The following is a 16522-nucleotide window of genomic DNA, read 5'->3' on the forward strand; positions in this document are numbered from 1 at the left end:
TATCTTAGAGGTGACAATTATGTAGCTAATTTTTCATTTTCGTTTTGTTTTTCTTTTCATCTCCCCCCGTTAATATCATAGAATTACCTCAAACCTTCTTCTTTACCATCACCACTACTAACCCAGCAATAAAAATCCCAAAACGACGCCGTCCTGGGCGAAAAATTCTAAAGGAAGAGATCCCCCCTTCTTCTTCGTAAACACGATTCTGTTTCCCTAAGCCCAAATTCGATCTCTCTCATTTCTCTTTCTCTCTTTCTTCCCTAAACTCTCTCCGCATTTCTCCGCCAAATTTCCCGATCGGACTCTGCGATTTCACTTCGCCTCTATACTCCAGCTTGATCGCCGAACCGGAGCATAGTCGTCACGATTCTCCGGCGGTCAATTTCCGGGAGCTTCACTACTGACTTTTTCTTCTTTGAATTTCTGGATTGCATAAGGAGCTGAAGCTTGGTCTTGAGCTAGGGTTTTCGATGAAGGTTTAAGCGATTTGCTAGGTTCTGGTTCGATGATTTCGGCTCTGATTGGACTGTCAGCTTTGAATTGCGTAATTGGGCGGTGCCTAGTCTAGGGTTTTATGATGGTCGATTGATACAAAATGGTGAGGATACTCGGACTGAGTCGCGGCGAATCGGAAGAGTCGCCGCGTGAGATCACCTCCCGGACGCCGACGACTCTTTCAAGTGACTCCGGCGAGAACGGGTGGCTGATTCGCTTCTTCGACTCGGCTTTCTTCTGTGAGTGGATCGCAGTGAGCTACCTGTACAAACATGAACACGCCGGGGTTCGAGACTATCTCTGTAACCGAATGTACACGCTGCCATTGCCAGGTATTGAGAGCTATTTGTTTCAGATATGTTATATGTCTGTACATAAACCCAGCCCTTCTTTGGATAAGTTTGTTATTGATATGTGTTCAAAGTCGCTTAAGATGGCTCTCAAGGTGCATTGGTTTCTATTGGCTGAGCTCGAAGATTCCGATGACAATGAGGGGATTAGTAGGATACAGGAGAAGTGCCAGATTGCTGCTACTTTGATGGGGGAGTGGGCCCCGCTGGTTCGGCCCCAGAGTGAGTCTGGGAGCAGCCCCGGGAGTAAGAACCAGGTGTTGAATAGACTGTTTTCGTCTAAGCAGAAGCTCTTGTCATTGACTTCTTCACCACCGGCTCAGAGGTCCTTTTCGTTCTCCCCGGGGAACAGTGTAGGGCAGGAGGATGGTGGTGGGCAGTTGTCTCCTGATGAGAATAAGATTTTTAAGAAGTTTATTCCGGGGCCCAAGGTTAGGGATGCTTTGCTGTTTAGGAAGTCGGCGGAGAAAGAGAAGGATGAGGATGAGTCTGAGAAGGATGGGTTCTTTAAGAGGCTACTGAGGGACAGTAGAGGTGATGATGAGACTCCCTCGAAGATTAGAGATTCTTTGCTGTTTAGGAAGTCATCGGAGAAGGATGATGATGATACAGAAAAGGATGGGTTCTTTAAGAGATTATTAAGGGATAGTAAAGGGGACGATGAAGAATTAACTTCTAGTTCAGAGGGATTTTTTAAGAGATTGTTTCGTGAAAGTAAGAGTGAATCCGAGGATAAATCTGTTTCTAAATCTGTGGAGGATGACGAAAAAGATGGATTCTTTAAGAAGTTTTTCAAAGAGAAATTTGAGGACAAAAAAGATAGAATTGATAGGAATGAAGATGAGGATACAGCACACTCAGAAGGAAGATGCTCGAAATCAGCTGAAGATGATGAGAAAGATGGGTTCTTCCGGAAATTGTTTAGTAATAAGTTTGAGGACAGGAAAGATGGGAATGATAAAACTGAGGAAGGGAGTGTTAATGGGGAGGATGAAGAGCCTTCTGACTTTTCATTATTCCGAAGATTGTTCCGCGTGCACCCTGAAGATGGCAAAAGTACTGCTATTGAAAGCATCAATGGTGGCAGCTTGCTAGAAAGTAGTCCAGGGACTGAGAGTTTTTTCCGTAAATTGTTTAGAGATCGAGACCGTTCGGTTGAAGATTCAGAGCTATTTGGTTCAAAAAAACATAAAGATGTAAGTTCACTCCTACTTTTCTCTTGCTTTACCTGGTAGTGGCATTTTAGCCCTCCTGCTGCTATGCTTGCTCTTTCCTCATCTATTAAAAATGAAATTGTCAACTAAGATTACTAGTGATATTGCTTTATCATTTCTTTGCTCTTTTTTTTTTTTTTTTTTTTTTTTTTTTTTTTTTTAAGATTCAGTGTAAAATGAGCTATTTATTTCATCAAGTCTTCTATTCACTCGAGGACATGGATAGTTTGCAGATGGCTCACGCACCAGTTGTAGTTTGAGGGCATTGATACTTGTAGTTATAGGATACTAGTCTAAGATGGAAAATTGAAATACAAAATTCTTTTTGAGTGATGAAGTTAGTTAACACTGATTTGTGGAGGTCATGTTTAAGTTTAAATGCAGTGTAGCATTGATATTCAGTAAATTAAAATTGTGGCTTAAGCTGTTAGTTCATTCTATGTGTGATACTAGAAGGTGTCATACCATCATAATGACAATACGTAGCTTGCTACTAGTTTGATCATATATTTACAATTGATTTCAACCCCTTTTAAATATAAAAATTACGAAGCTCTTCCTTCCTAGTATTCTTGATTATACTAGGCGTAGAAGCTTTGTAGGATACTTGCCTCTATGGAGTGGAAGGTGTTTGAGTGTACGTTTGTTTTATAACCTCATTGTTTCAAAAAGTAGATGCTAGGGACTAGAAAGGTGGAGAAATGAGATGAGTTGTTAAGGATATTGATCATGAAAGGTGTAATTGTGCTTTCTGTTACCCTGAAATCGTCCACTTCTTCAGGACTGGGAAGCTGGGCATCCTGCAGAGCCCTACAATCTTTAGGATTAAGAACTTACCAATTGGCTAGGTAGCTAGTGTGAGGTGTCTATGACCCAGTAGCAGATAGGAGCAAACATGGGCCTGAACATTCCTACTAACCCCTTGCTCATGGAGAAAGGTATTGTGGGTGGTAGTGTTAGATGAGTAGAAAGATATCTGGAGTATTGGAACAGAAATGACTGTTAAAAAATCTTTCTTCTGGATTGATGTCAAATGACATGGAAAATGATTACATTTGAATTGTGGAGAGGAAGCTTGCGGAGTGGGTATACTTTCTCTTTATTCAATTCGCTCTTTAATCAAGTCGTAGAATGTACAATTTTGTATTCCACAAAGGTGTTCAGAGATATAATCTCGGTTTGTTCCTCTGACAAATTAGTGAATCTTATTGTAGAAATCCAGGAAAGCCATATGTCGTTGGACATTGCAAGCTAACCACTTTATGGTAAAACTCTAGAAGCCACCTTATTGTACTCATTGACTAATGCTTGTGTAGTAACTTCAATTGGTTGTTCTCGGTGACCGCCATTTCATTCTAGCTTCCTTTGGCCATATCCAACATCAGTATGTATACATATACAGTCCTTGCCATGCCTTCGTCTTCAAGATTTCCCTTCCACAGTATATAAGATTGTTTCCCTCTCGAGCCCTCGCCGGTAGAAGCTGATTTGCCTATTTTACTAAGTTAATTTGTTATGCGTTATGAATAGTCATATTTTGTACATGAAACTTTAACCTCTTCCTCTCTTCCTTTCAATAAACTGATGGCTATTTCATTTGATACCATAGAGGATTAATATAATGTCTGGCTTTTCCTAAATGATCTTTGATTTTTGCCTAATGAACTGTTTGAAAGTAATCTAGATTCTTAGAGCTAACAAATTCAATTATAAATATCTGATATTGACACCAAAACTAACATGACAATACTCACTCTCCCAGAAAAAGGTTATGTTCGATTATTAAAGATATCATAGGTATGCAAAAGAATCAAAATAATACAGCATGACCTTGTAGCAATGACCCTGTGCTGTATCTTTTTGTAAAGTTATAACACAGATGTCCAGATGTCCAGCATGACCTTTTGGCAATGACCCTGTGCTGTATCTATTTGTGCCATAGACTATTTGGAGGTAAGAAGAAAGGAGGTTTTTCTATGATGGATTTTTGTGGGTGGTGTGGATGGATAGGAGTAGGAGAATCTTTGAGGGAGTTAGGGGTGAAAATGTAAGCCATTTGTGGGATAGAATCCATTATTTTGCTTAGCTATAGGCATCTGTTTCTTCTGAGTTCGGTGAATGTTCTCTTAATGCTTTTTTGTTCAATTAGAAACATATTGTGCTCTAGTGTTTTCTGTCCTTTTTTCCTTCATGTTTCTTGATTACCTTTGTGTTTCTTTGTTTTATAGTTGTTTCTTTTAGGTGTTAGGATACTTTTTTATTATCAGTGGACAACTTGTCCTCTGATTTGTATTTATGTTTCTTGTTGATGAAAATTTGTTTCCTATCAACAAAACAAGAAAGCTGTAATACAAAACACATCATCTCCATGAAACATGTATATGAGGTTCATGATGTGTACCTTTGTTACTTGAGTAGCTCACTTTTTCTCACAGCTGTTCCGGTAGTGGAGTTGTTCCAAGGAAACTCTATTTGTAGGAAAAAACATTTTTACAATTATTTTTTAAAAAGACAAATACAAATCTAATATAATTTGTGTATATAAAGTCCCGCTTTTGTTTTAGATGTATTAAGACATTTTTATGGTTATATGTTCTCTAGAGGTTTCAAACATGAATGTTGGGTTATTTTAAATTTTGTTTCACTGAGTTGGACTAGATTTATTAGCAGTTGAATTTATATTGTAGAGGTGCATTGGAATATTCATAATTATAATTGTTGCTGCATAGTGTGGCATCATTTGAACATCATTTGAGATTATGGGATATAGTGATCTGTATTTGCCGAATTTGAATATTATTTGACAAGATCTTGCTTGTTATATAATGCAGTAGATTAATTCGCCAGTAATTTTTATTCTACAGAAACGTCCTGGTTCGCCAAAGCAACAAAACGAAAAGTCAAGTGTAAAACCCCCACTTCCAAGTTCAGCATCCCATTACCGTAAAGGCGCATACCATGAGTCATTGGAGTTTGTGCAGTCACTATGCGAGACGTCATATGGTTTAGTGGATATATTTCCAATTGAAGATCGCAAAAGTGCTCTTCGTGAGGTTTATACTTGTCTTGCTTATATATAGTTTACTCGGTACATATACACTGATACATGCAGGGGGCTCAATTCACCATTATAAAACTAGTGACTCTTCAAATTAATGAACATTTTATAGCAAATTTTCAAATCAATTCAGCATTCCTGACCATTCCATGATTCTTCTGGAACTAGTATTTATCTTTTGTGCATGTCAAAGTATTAAATTAGCTCTGCAATTGGAAGAAAAGAATGCCTTTGATTGTTTTAGATTCATATTTAGTTTTAGGCTGTTGTAAGTTTACCATTCCCCATATTTATGTATATCTATTCACATAGTTTTTTTAATGCTTTGTGGTTTGGGTTATTAAAATTTAAATTTCACTAGTAAGATTAAATATTCATGCAGATGAATATATGAAAGATTTCCCGCTCTTGCAATAGTATGATTCTGATACTGTGGTTGTCTATAAAGACAAGAGACTGCAGAGGAGGAAGCTGTCTCCCCAATCTAAATTTAAAATACCCCCTTTTGTAAATGTCTTGACCATTCATCTTAAATTGAACTGAACAAAACCAATAAGGATCCAAGTTAAGTTTTTCTATATCAGAATATTTTGATGGATGTAGATATTTTCTGATACATGTTTGTTTTTCTTGTATTTCTAGTCACTCGCAGAGATCAATTTGCACATTGCTGAGTCGCAAAATAATGGAGGTATTTTCTTAGTCAATATTCAAATAGCCTTTTAAATTCTGAGATAATACTTGTAGTGGTTGAAGGCTCTTTATTTTGTGCTTACCAAAGTATGCTTTGGGTATTCAAGAAAAAGTATTATTTGGTTGTGAAGTTTTCCAATATTTAGGTTTTAACATGTCAAGAAATAGTTGCCAGCTTCTTCACACTCTTTCATGAACTTAAGTCAAGTGGGTCTTCTGCTGTTGCTAGATAGCAGGTCTGTTTGTTTTTGTTTTTTTATTTTTGGCCCGTTTCTATTGCTTCTATTTACTCTATATCATGAGAAACTTGGTGAACCCGTCTGCAGTCTAGCATTCTTCTTTTTCCGTTTTGGTCTGTTCTCGCTACTATTCTCCTATTTCCCTCTTTCTCACCTATTCTTTTTTGTTCTTTTTGGTTGCTCGGATTATATTTCATGTGTCCCAGTCTCTCCTCTCTCGAAGTGCAAAGCATGTGTAAAATTTTAATCTGTTTTTGTTGATATTGATTTAATTAGAAAAAAAAAAAGCGACTTATTGCAAGGTCTGGGGTACAGACTCAGAATAGGGTCAAAGAATGAAAGTACAAATTGGCTGTCTTATAAAGTAAATCTTAAAATACTTAGGATCCTATCAAGGTTTATAATTTGAAAAAATAAAATACAAAGAAAAACAGATAGATGCATATGCATATTAAAATACAAATACTGCATGAAAAAGTTGATGAAGTTTGTTACAAACTGTTCTTAGTTTAAGTTCTCTTCGGTTAGTTATACTTTGGAATTTTTTAATGTGTGTTTATATAGGTTCATGTATAGTGGCAATTTTTTAATGTGTATTGATATACGTTCATGTATATTGAACTCTATATTCTTAAATTGGGTGTTTCTGATTGGAATTTTAGGAGTTGGCTTTCCAATGGGGAAGGGGATGTATCGCGTGGTGTATATACCAGAAGATGAAGCTGTTCTTCTGAATTCTAGGGAGAAGGCACCCTACCTCATCTGTGTTGAAGTCTTGAAAAGTGAAATTTCTAGGTACGCTTGAGGTTGCTTAAAATATGCATTTGACTAGGAGGATGTGTTTAAGTATTTTTGTTTTTATTTATTTACTTATTTTTTTCTATAAGCCAATTTTTACTATGATATAATTGAAACAATTTCCCCTGTGAATGTTCTGAAACTGAGATTTGTTTCATTTCTCCGCTTTCGTGAAAAATTCATTTAGCAATCCAAAGGATACATCAGGCTCTCAAAAGCTCTCTCGAGGAGGAATTCCTTTAGCAACTGGAGATGCACTTCTGCCAAGACCACCTCCCTGGGCATATCCTTTGTGGACTGTCCAAGAGGTCTATCGTAATAGTAATGATAGGATGTCAAGTTCTACTGCTCATGCAATTGACCAGGCAATGTCACATACTGAGCAAAAAGTGAAATTTGTTACTTTGAAAATATCTGTTGGGAAGAAGTTGCCTAGCCAGACTCTGAAAACAGAGAATAGATCACACAGTTGTAAAGGAGGAGAGGTTCTTGGATGTGCATCAAAAGAAGCACAAATGAGTGATTTGGAGTGGGTAAGGGTGGTGCTCACAGCAGATCCTGGTGTTAGAATGGAGGACATTGAGGATCAAGGACCGGTTCGACGGAAGGAACACCGTCGTGTTCCAAGTACAGTGGCTATAGAAGAAGTAAAGGTGAGTTTTATCTGAAATTTTAACTGATTTTCTTATTAAGATCAGTATTTGGATATGAAGGCGTTTATTTTTATTAATTTTTTTTATAACAGCTCTTTTTTTCTTTTTTTTGGAATGGGAACAGCTCTTTCTTTTCTAACTAAGGAAGTTGTTTCCAATTAGTGATATTTATATACGAGGGACTACTGTACATATTTTTGTCTTGTTTGTTACATATCAAAATGTTTTGGTTTCTTTCTGAATTTCAGCTTAGCATTCCCATGTGCAACTTGTTTTGATTTACAACTTTTTCTTAGTTTCTGCATCACCCAATTTTTAGATTTATACCAATGCGCTCATTCACTCGAGTAAACAAAGGCACATGCATACATTCATCTGAAGCATCAGGTATACTTGTGATTTAAGGCGAGGTCGAGTTTGCAGTCAGACAGCATAACATGCTAGATTTCTGAACACTATTCATTAACTTATGGGTATTGTGCATGAGTACTTGGTAGCCTTTAGATCAGACATGGAAGATTATGATGCATTGAGATACGACATTGTATTTCAGTTATCTATACTGATCGACAAGACTGGGAACCTTATTTTATCTAGGAATCGTATATGTTATTATTTTTAATGCAAGAAACCTATTTTATATTGGGAGCTGAAATTTACACTCCAAAAATTGTAATCCACTCTCCCTTTTCAACTTTGATTTTATGAACTTCCTAAATTAGCCTTATTGTATTTTCTATTTTACTTGTTCTTATTCTTTTTCGATATGCAGCAAGAAGACCTCTTGCACATCCTCATCTCATTGAGTCTTTACGATCAAATCTAAGTTCCTAACAGATCGATCTTCGCAAGAAATATGATTTTACTTCCTTCAATCTTTGTTTATTTTGACACAACTAGCTAGAAACCTACTGATAAACGAATTTGAAAACAAAATCTTTCCCACTCAAAATCTTCTTGGCATGGGTTTACTCGGGTCTGTACACTCTGAAGAAGAGAATTCAACCCCATTTCTAAAACTTAGTCTCCATTCTCCAATTAGCATGTTTTCCTTCTCCCTGAGTCAATACCCATATTAAATCAAATCAATATCTATTTGGGTGGTTGGACATATGGAAAGCTCATGAAAAAGACTACCGGTATCTGGAAATTTCGGAGTTCCAACCTCGTCGGGGGAAGGAAGGCTATGCCAATTAGACATCAACCAAGATTTGAAACAACAGATTAACGATTAAATTCAACAGACTTCCTATCAAATTTCCCTCATAGATGAGAAGATGATGTTCAGTTGATCACAATATGTATGGCCAAAATGTTGATGTCGGTGTTCAATCAGTTTGTCGGAGACAACAGTTGGACGGCCGCTTCCACGGTTAAGCAGTCATGTGAAGAAGAAAGAAAGAGAGACGAAGGAAAAGACAAAAGAATAACAACGAAAGGGTGTTTTTGGAATAATAGTTTATGGGAGTGTGGATTGCAATTTTTAGAGTGTAAATTTCAGCTCCCTTTATATTTTCATATGAACAGTTTATTAGTTAATCAAGAATATGCTACTGTGGGAATTTGTGGCAGATACAATCCATGCTAAGGACAGAATGATGATTTTTGAAATACAAGTTTCTCCACTGTCATTTATATTATGGCTGATGGATTGTTTTAAGTTATTCTTATATCTATATTCTGATTGTACCTTGAAAATTTTGACTTACTGCAGGCTGCTGCAGCGAAAGGAGAAGCACCTCCTGGACTCCCTTTGAAAGGGGCTGGTCAGGATTCATCAGATGCACAGCCAACGGTTAGATTCCATGAAAGAAAGAAAAATGGTCTCACGGAATTGCTAATTATATCATCCAGTGACATTTACTGTCTTTGACAGGCTAATGGTTGTACTCCTAAGGCCAGCGATGCGTTGTCTGGTGAACTTTGGGAGATGAAGAGGGAGAGAATACGCAAGTCATCAGTTTATGGAAAGTTACCTGGTTGGGACTTGCGCTCTGTAAGTTCTACTTATAACATCCTCCCACGCTGTTCCTCTTTTGTGTGTGTGTTTGTGTGTGTATGTGGGTGTATTTTCTGTTCATATATACTCTGATACTAGAGCTTTGAGACCATGTTAATCACTACTGGATTACAGGCTTAAGCTTTTAGGGATAGACACAACAGTATTTGCTCAGCTGATCGCCCTTAAATGGTGGAAGTTAATTGTCATTGTGTTTTTTTCTAGTGCCATTTTCTTTTCATGACTGCATGAGATGTTTTGTGCTGTATAATATATATGTTTGTGTGGCCTTGGTGGTTTTTTTTTTTTGTTTGTCCTCCTTTCAGTTTATTATTGTATGCAGTAGCCTTCTAGGTATTGTACTCCATTTAACTTCAAAATAATCTGCTTCATTTTTTTTGTAGATCATTGTGAAGAGTGGTGATGATTGTAGACAGGAGCATCTTGCTGTGCAGCTTATTTCTCACTTCTATGGTTGGTGTTCTTTTTCTTTCATATGTTTTGCTTTTTGGAGTCACTTTCTTCATGTACCCTTTTGATGAGTTGCCAAAATACTGCAAGTTGTGCGTTTGCTTGACTGGGTATTTTGTCCTTTCATGTACCCTTAAGGTATCTTGTCAATTTCACATATAACCCAAGTATGCGTCCTTTCTAAAACATGCAATATGGAAGATGGTTACGGGACAAAAGGATATAGTTTTGGAATTCAAATGATTAGTTGAGCTCCAACATTGTTATAGTTATACCTTGTTATCAAGTTTATAAGTAGAGTTGATGTGTCAATGGGTGATTGAATTTTTGAAATTGGATCCCAAGCGAACTCAATGTTGTTATGTTCCTGATACTTTGTTCGTTAAAGTCAATAATTATTTCCATCAAAATCAATATTTTTATTCTGGGTGGTGCTATTGACACACCCTATTATGCTATATTCACACACCCCATCTATGATGAGAGTTAATCATGAAACAAATTCAAGGGAGTAGTTTGTAAATAAAATTGAATTGTAGTATTAGAAAACTTGATAGTGTGAATAGCAAAATAGGGTGTGTGAACAGCATCATCCTTTATTTTTGTTTATGTTTCTATTTGAACTTACGAGTTAGGAATAGCAGTGGGTAATAGTATGCCGCTGGTGCTGTTTATTACAAGATCAATTCAAATGATTTCAATTGCACATTTTGTTTCACAGTAGCTGTACCTTTTACACCCATGAGAACTAGTTGAAGGCTAAAATCATTGAATTCTGATGGCAGATATATTCCAAGAAGCTGGGCTTCCCCTCTGGTTGCGACCTTATGAAGTCTTAGTTACTTCTTCTTACACAGCTCTCATTGAAACAATTCCAGATACGGTAATTCTGTACACTAGCTCTTTCACTGAATTAATAACTTCAAAATTTCACTACCTCTTTAATAATGTCCTTTCTTATTTACAGGCTTCACTTCATTCTATCAAAAGTAGATATCCTAACATCACTAGCTTGCGACACTTCTTTGCTGCTAAGTATCAAGAAAATTCTCCAACTTTTAAACTTGCCCAGGTAATCTGCGCCTCCATAAAGCAGGCATCTATGAATATGTATTTTTATTATATCAGCTTTATTCATTGCAATTGATTGTGTTAGTTGTGTATATAGGCACTATTAAATTGTCGTTTTGGTTCTCTTTCGTTTTTTTTTCCTTTTTCAGTCCGTGTTTAGGGTGAAGATAGGAAGATATGGGATCTCTAGATTGCAATGGTAACTTCAAGTATTTCCTTCAAAACTCTGATCTGTTTGGAGATAGGTTATTTATGTATTTGCAACTCCAAGAAATGAAGTGATGATTGTAATTATCACTGAGAAGTGGGAACAAAATGTGTAGCAAGAAAAAGATAGTAAATTTAGGGGAAAGAATATGAAGGATATGATAAACATGAAGTGAAGATACTTAGTCAGCAGTCAGCACAGTACATTTACGGACATTGTAACCCTGTTATCTGTCAGAGAAAGTGGGATTTCATTATATGACCATAGGAGCTGACGATACGAATAATACAGAGCAGTTCTGATTCAGGTTTGTGTCTTAGAACTCAGAAGACTCTGTAGGATGAAATAGGTTTTGGAAGCATAGGCTATGAAAATTAGAATATTATTGGTCAGTGAGTTATCTTGTTTCAGATTATAATGAAATTTCCATATATGGTAGATATGCAGCTCGAAGAGTATGGCTCGTGTCGTGCATGTCTCTTGATAAGTTGTCCGTCATGCATAAAACCCATGACATCTTTTTGAAGTTTGTATTGCAATCGGTCAAGCCATTACTCTGCCACTTATATATGTCATTGTGCATTAGTCTTTAACTACTTTGGTCTATCTGTACATAAAAAAGTTACTTTGGAGTGCCCTTTTTAAATATAGCTGTGAGTAGTTCTATCATTGGTAATGAGTCTTTTCTTGTCTGCTTTTTGAATATGTGATCCTTCTTCACTTGTGACACTCATGAGTCATGACAGAAGAATTGGGGACCGCCACGATATAAATCATGTAACTTTTGATGTTATTCATTGGCACCTCAAACATTAGAATCTTGTTCTGGGGATTGATAAATTCCCGGTGCGGGAGTTGTTCTCGTGCAACAGTATCACCCAGCATATCTCTCATGTGATGACTGTATATGTGGTTCTACATGAGGGTGACTGTTGGAGAATGCAGAATCCCACATTGGGTGTTTTAATTACTGGAAAACCATTTATAATTGGTTTTGTTCTTCTTTGTTTTGCAGAGAAACTTTGTTGAAAGTATGGCTGGATATTCCTTAGTGTGCTACCTTCTGCAGGTATGATAGTCTGTGTGTGTAAACTATACCACCCAAGCATGCAAATATTATCATTTTACTGATAGAATTAGATAGAGGACCTGAGATAAAATTGATTTTCAAGGGAAGAATTTAGTTCCAAAAATGAGTACGTGTGTATCTGCGATATTGTATGTACAAAATCTTATACGTATTATCAATAAAATCTGTTTCTTTCCCAAAAAAAGAAAAAATTATTGTGGATATATGTGATATCACATGTATTTTACCACCAGTTGGTCAACTCTATACGTTGGTATATGAGATACAAACTTTTGGAGGAGTTTGGAATTGATATGTTAGTTGTGAACTTAACCACTTAACCTGCGTGTAGCAAGTCTAAGCCCTTGCGAGGAGAATAGCTTGTCATGAAAATGCAACTTAGAAATTATGCAACATACTAATAATTTCATGATGCTGGTCTTTTTAGACAATTAATCTTCAATTTCCAGTTTCAAGCATTACAATAAAATTAATAATTTTGTAAACATAAGACAATCATTGATATGCACAAGTAGTGATAGAGTGGAATTGGTAATTATTTTCACAATAACTTCATCCTAGTGCTGAATATCTTTTAATTAAAATTAAGTTAAGCGCTTGTTGTCATCTTAGAAGCATTTTTTTGGGGAATGATCAGTTTCTGATATGTTTGAAGGGTAGGATGGTAATGTGATTGTTTTTGACCAGTGTGTTTGTTCTTTAGGTGAAGGATAGGCACAATGGAAACCTCTTAATGGACGAAGAAGGTCATATTATACATATTGATTTTGGCTTCATGCTCTCCAATTCACCTGGGGGTGTAAATTTTGAGAGTGCTCCATTCAAGTTGACACGTGAACTTCTTGAGGTAAGACATTTAGGCTTGCATTCGTAAATACTTGTTACATCTTGTGGTGCAACAATCTTCCATTCTGTTTAGCATTAAAATTTCCACTGTATCCGTTATAACTGCCGGTATATTGTTGTTTTGGTAGGTTATGGATTCTGATGCCGAAGGAGTTCCGAGCGAGTTCTTTGATTACTTTAAAGTAACTATAACCAACTTATATCTGGGTTTTTTTTTTTCGTTCTTTCTTTCTTTCTTTGGAACTCCTGTCTTTAGATTCCATTTTATGGTATACTATGTCTCACTTCTGGTGTCTTTAGGTTTTGTGCATTCAAGGGTTCCTTACATGTCGGAAGCATGCAGAACGAATTATTCTTCTTGTAGAGATGTTGCAGGTAACATCAACGTTATCTTTGATTATTCTTCTAGATACATTCACTTGTTTTGATAAGAACTTGTTCAGTTCAATAAAATAGTTTCTCAATAGAAAGTGAAACCGGAAGATGCTGTAGATGTATTGAAATCAGCCTGACAAGTGTAGAAAGAACATATTATAATACTTAATTGGAATCTAAAATTGCTCCCTTTTGTAATTCTCCGTTGACTGAAGCCACTGTTTTGAAATGTATCTAGGACTCTGGTTTCCCATGCTTTAAAGGTGGTCAACGGACAATACAGAATCTAAGGAAACGATTTCACCTGAGTTTGACAGAAGAGGTATGAGTTTATTTACTAGTTCAGGGTTTAAATCTTTACTTTATTTCATGGGTATATTATGACAGTGATTCTCAATGTTTTCTATCAGCAATGTGTGTCCTTGGTGCTTTCCTTAATCAGCAACAGCTTGGATGCTTGGCGGACACGGCAGTATGATTATTATCAGAGAGTACTGAATGGAATATTGTGATGTTAGAATTCATTGATGATCACCTGATTTTATTGAAGAAAGCTACCTCAGTGAGTATAGATCAAAAGTGCATATGTGAGTGGGCTTTGGCTTCTGATTTTCCTGGGAGGTCGGAAGGATTGTTTATATTGGTTTTGGCCTGCTTTGCTGGGTGAGGAATCTATAATTGTATCGGCAAAAATACCTAGTCAACATCTGGAAGTGTATCATTAATCAGCAGGGTACTATTCATTTCCCACTAGTAATATGGGACCCTACTGGCTAGTGGGAACTCACTTATTCTAGAGGAAAGGATGGCTACCCTTCACCGGACTACCCACACTGTACAGAGTGATTGCAGTTGAGGACTGATCAGAAATCCAATGGCTTTGATAATTTCCTTGTGTCGTGCCCATTGCGCAACAGGAGCCAGCGTCATTGGTGTTTTAAATCTACTGTTTTTGATTGAAGTTCGTAATGTCCAAGTCCACGCACTCCAATCTTCAAGAGGTGGCATTATTTCGAATCTGGTTTCAGTTGGGCAGGCGGATAATATGCCAAAGAGTGAGTTTTCCATATACTTGTATCAGAAAGCTGTGCAAGCAAGTTCTTGAAAATTTGTATGCAATTGTATCGTGTGTAATTGATCCCTATATCTGTTGAGTCCAATTTCATCACGTATGTAATTCTTTTGTCATTGATCTCAATCTCCCGTTTGTGTAACATTGCATATAGGAGCTTGTGACTGCGGTTTTGCTGTTTTTACTTCCGTTTGTCAGTCTCCTTCCGTTTTTATGACTCCACCTTTCAGCAGTTAAGTTCTACTTTCTTGTACGACTCCAAAATGTGTAGAACTTATCTGCTGAAAGGTGGAGTCATAAAAATGAAGATGAACTATATAGTTCCACAACTGATGTTGATGAAGATGCAAAACATGTGTCGGTAAAAGTTGAAACAACACTCGTAACATTCCAAAATAATTCTACAAGTTACTTTAGATGTAAAAGGAAGAGAATGCTGGATGTAGAGACCCACTCCTCATCAAGTCTATGAGGTTGAGCAAGCTGAAGGTGAAGCTGAATTTGAGTATATCATGTCAAAGAAGCACCGAAAGTTTGTAAGAATAATATCACTTTATGCTGGAAAACGAAATGGTGCGGGTGCAGAGGAGCTTGTTGCTTCTGTTTCATAACTAGTTCAATCTCAGTAGGACTAGACCATGCATTGAAGGAGAAGTTTTTCAGTACATTGCCATTGGATCCCAGAGTTTGGAGCTTATGTAACTATGGACTACGAAAGAAGCTTCTTTCACTACTTGCAGACATGGTTTTTACGTAGTCATCGGAATGCGAGACGCTGATGCCATTCAGATGCTTCTTGACTGTTGCAAAAGATGCTGTTGGACAACTCGTGAAAAAAAATTAGTGAATACCTTTTCCCTTTCACTTAATGTGGCAAGCTGGCCTGCGGGTGAGATGAATGCTTTGGTTGATGATTCTTTGGTCATTACTGAACTTCTAGTAGCAGAACACCTCCTTCATTGTCTTCAGATGATGGGGCTCATGGTCAAATTCCCAACAATTCAACCAGGTTTGCATGGGTTTGCACTTTTGCATCTGATTTATAGATTGGTAGATACAGCCACATACATAAAGAGACAAACCAAAAACAGAGTTCAGTAACACACAAACAAGAGAGGATCAATTTTATTTCTGGGAACAAATGATAATGATACCAATACTTCTTGGTTGGCAAAGTGGTAACACACATTTGATGTAAGCATTGAACAGGAACAATGGGGCAACACCTCAAATAATACAAACAACGGGCAGCATTGCCGCATTGGCATTTTTGGTGAAGGACCGAGTAATTATCTTACGGGAACACCTCAAATAATTAACTTCAACCTTTCCTCTTCACTTAAGCTCTCCCTAGTCTCCTCCCATTCCTTTCACTAGTATAAGTATTAGTTTGCTATGGTACCAACTACCAAGTGTACCTTTGACAACAGAGAGGCTGCAAGAAGATGAGGCTGAACATTCTAAACGTGCTACATCCATGGCTCTCTTTAATAACTAAATTCATCTAATGCACTTGCTTGAGATAAAAGCATATGTATATATAAATGTACTCAGTACTGTATGTGTTTATCTGCTTACTTATGAAATGATCTTTGATCCTAGAAACTTGTCATATTTTCCTGAATTTGGAACCACTGTTTCACTCAAACTCAATGAGATGCACCACTCATGGTGTGCCTTGAAAGCAAACCGCACTATCTTGCCGCCCTTCCATCTCTCAAGCAAACTGGTCATATTTGCTTGTTTGTGTGTCCATTTTCCACGCTATCTGCCTTATGTTTATGTATAATCTCAGGCTCAATCTTAATCTTAGATTCAACATACCTCACAGAAAACTAACAAACAGTTACATCACAGAACAAAGTCTCACAAAATGCAAGCAAAAAT

General features: G+C 36.9%; 1 protein-coding gene across 1 annotated transcript; it reads left to right on the forward strand.

Annotated features, from left to right (window-relative positions):
• Window positions 1-204: 204 nt before the first annotated feature.
• LOC101310933 (phosphatidylinositol 4-kinase beta 1-like) lies at window positions 205-14774 on the forward strand. Its single transcript, XM_004288277.1, has 16 exons — window positions 205-2044; window positions 4927-5115; window positions 5763-5811; window positions 6715-6847; window positions 7038-7503; window positions 9218-9298; window positions 9380-9499; window positions 9907-9976; window positions 10759-10856; window positions 10941-11045; window positions 12268-12321; window positions 13046-13189; window positions 13317-13370; window positions 13489-13563; window positions 13802-13885; window positions 13974-14774. Exons 1-16 carry the CDS (start codon window positions 599-601, stop codon window positions 14073-14075), a joined length of 3270 nt encoding a protein of 1089 aa, XP_004288325.1. The 5' UTR covers window positions 205-598; the 3' UTR covers window positions 14076-14774.
• Window positions 14775-16522: the final 1748 nt, after the last annotated feature.

This window comes from Fragaria vesca, linkage group LG1 (genome assembly GCF_000184155.1).
Source record: "Fragaria vesca subsp. vesca linkage group LG1, FraVesHawaii_1.0, whole genome shotgun sequence".
Classification (NCBI taxonomy): Eukaryota; Viridiplantae; Streptophyta; class Magnoliopsida; order Rosales; family Rosaceae; genus Fragaria; species Fragaria vesca.

Coding starts and splice junctions, on each gene's coding strand:
- LOC101310933 (XM_004288277.1), top strand. CDS start 599: ATGGTGAGGATACTCGGACTGAGTCGCGGCGAATCGGAAGAGTCGCCG. Junction 6,848..7,037: donor TTGAAAAGTGAAATTTCTAG/GTACGCTTGAGG, acceptor AAATTCATTTAG/CAATCCAAAGGATACATCAG. Junction 13,564..13,801: donor TTCTTGTAGAGATGTTGCAG/GTAACATCAACG, acceptor AAATGTATCTAG/GACTCTGGTTTCCCATGCTT.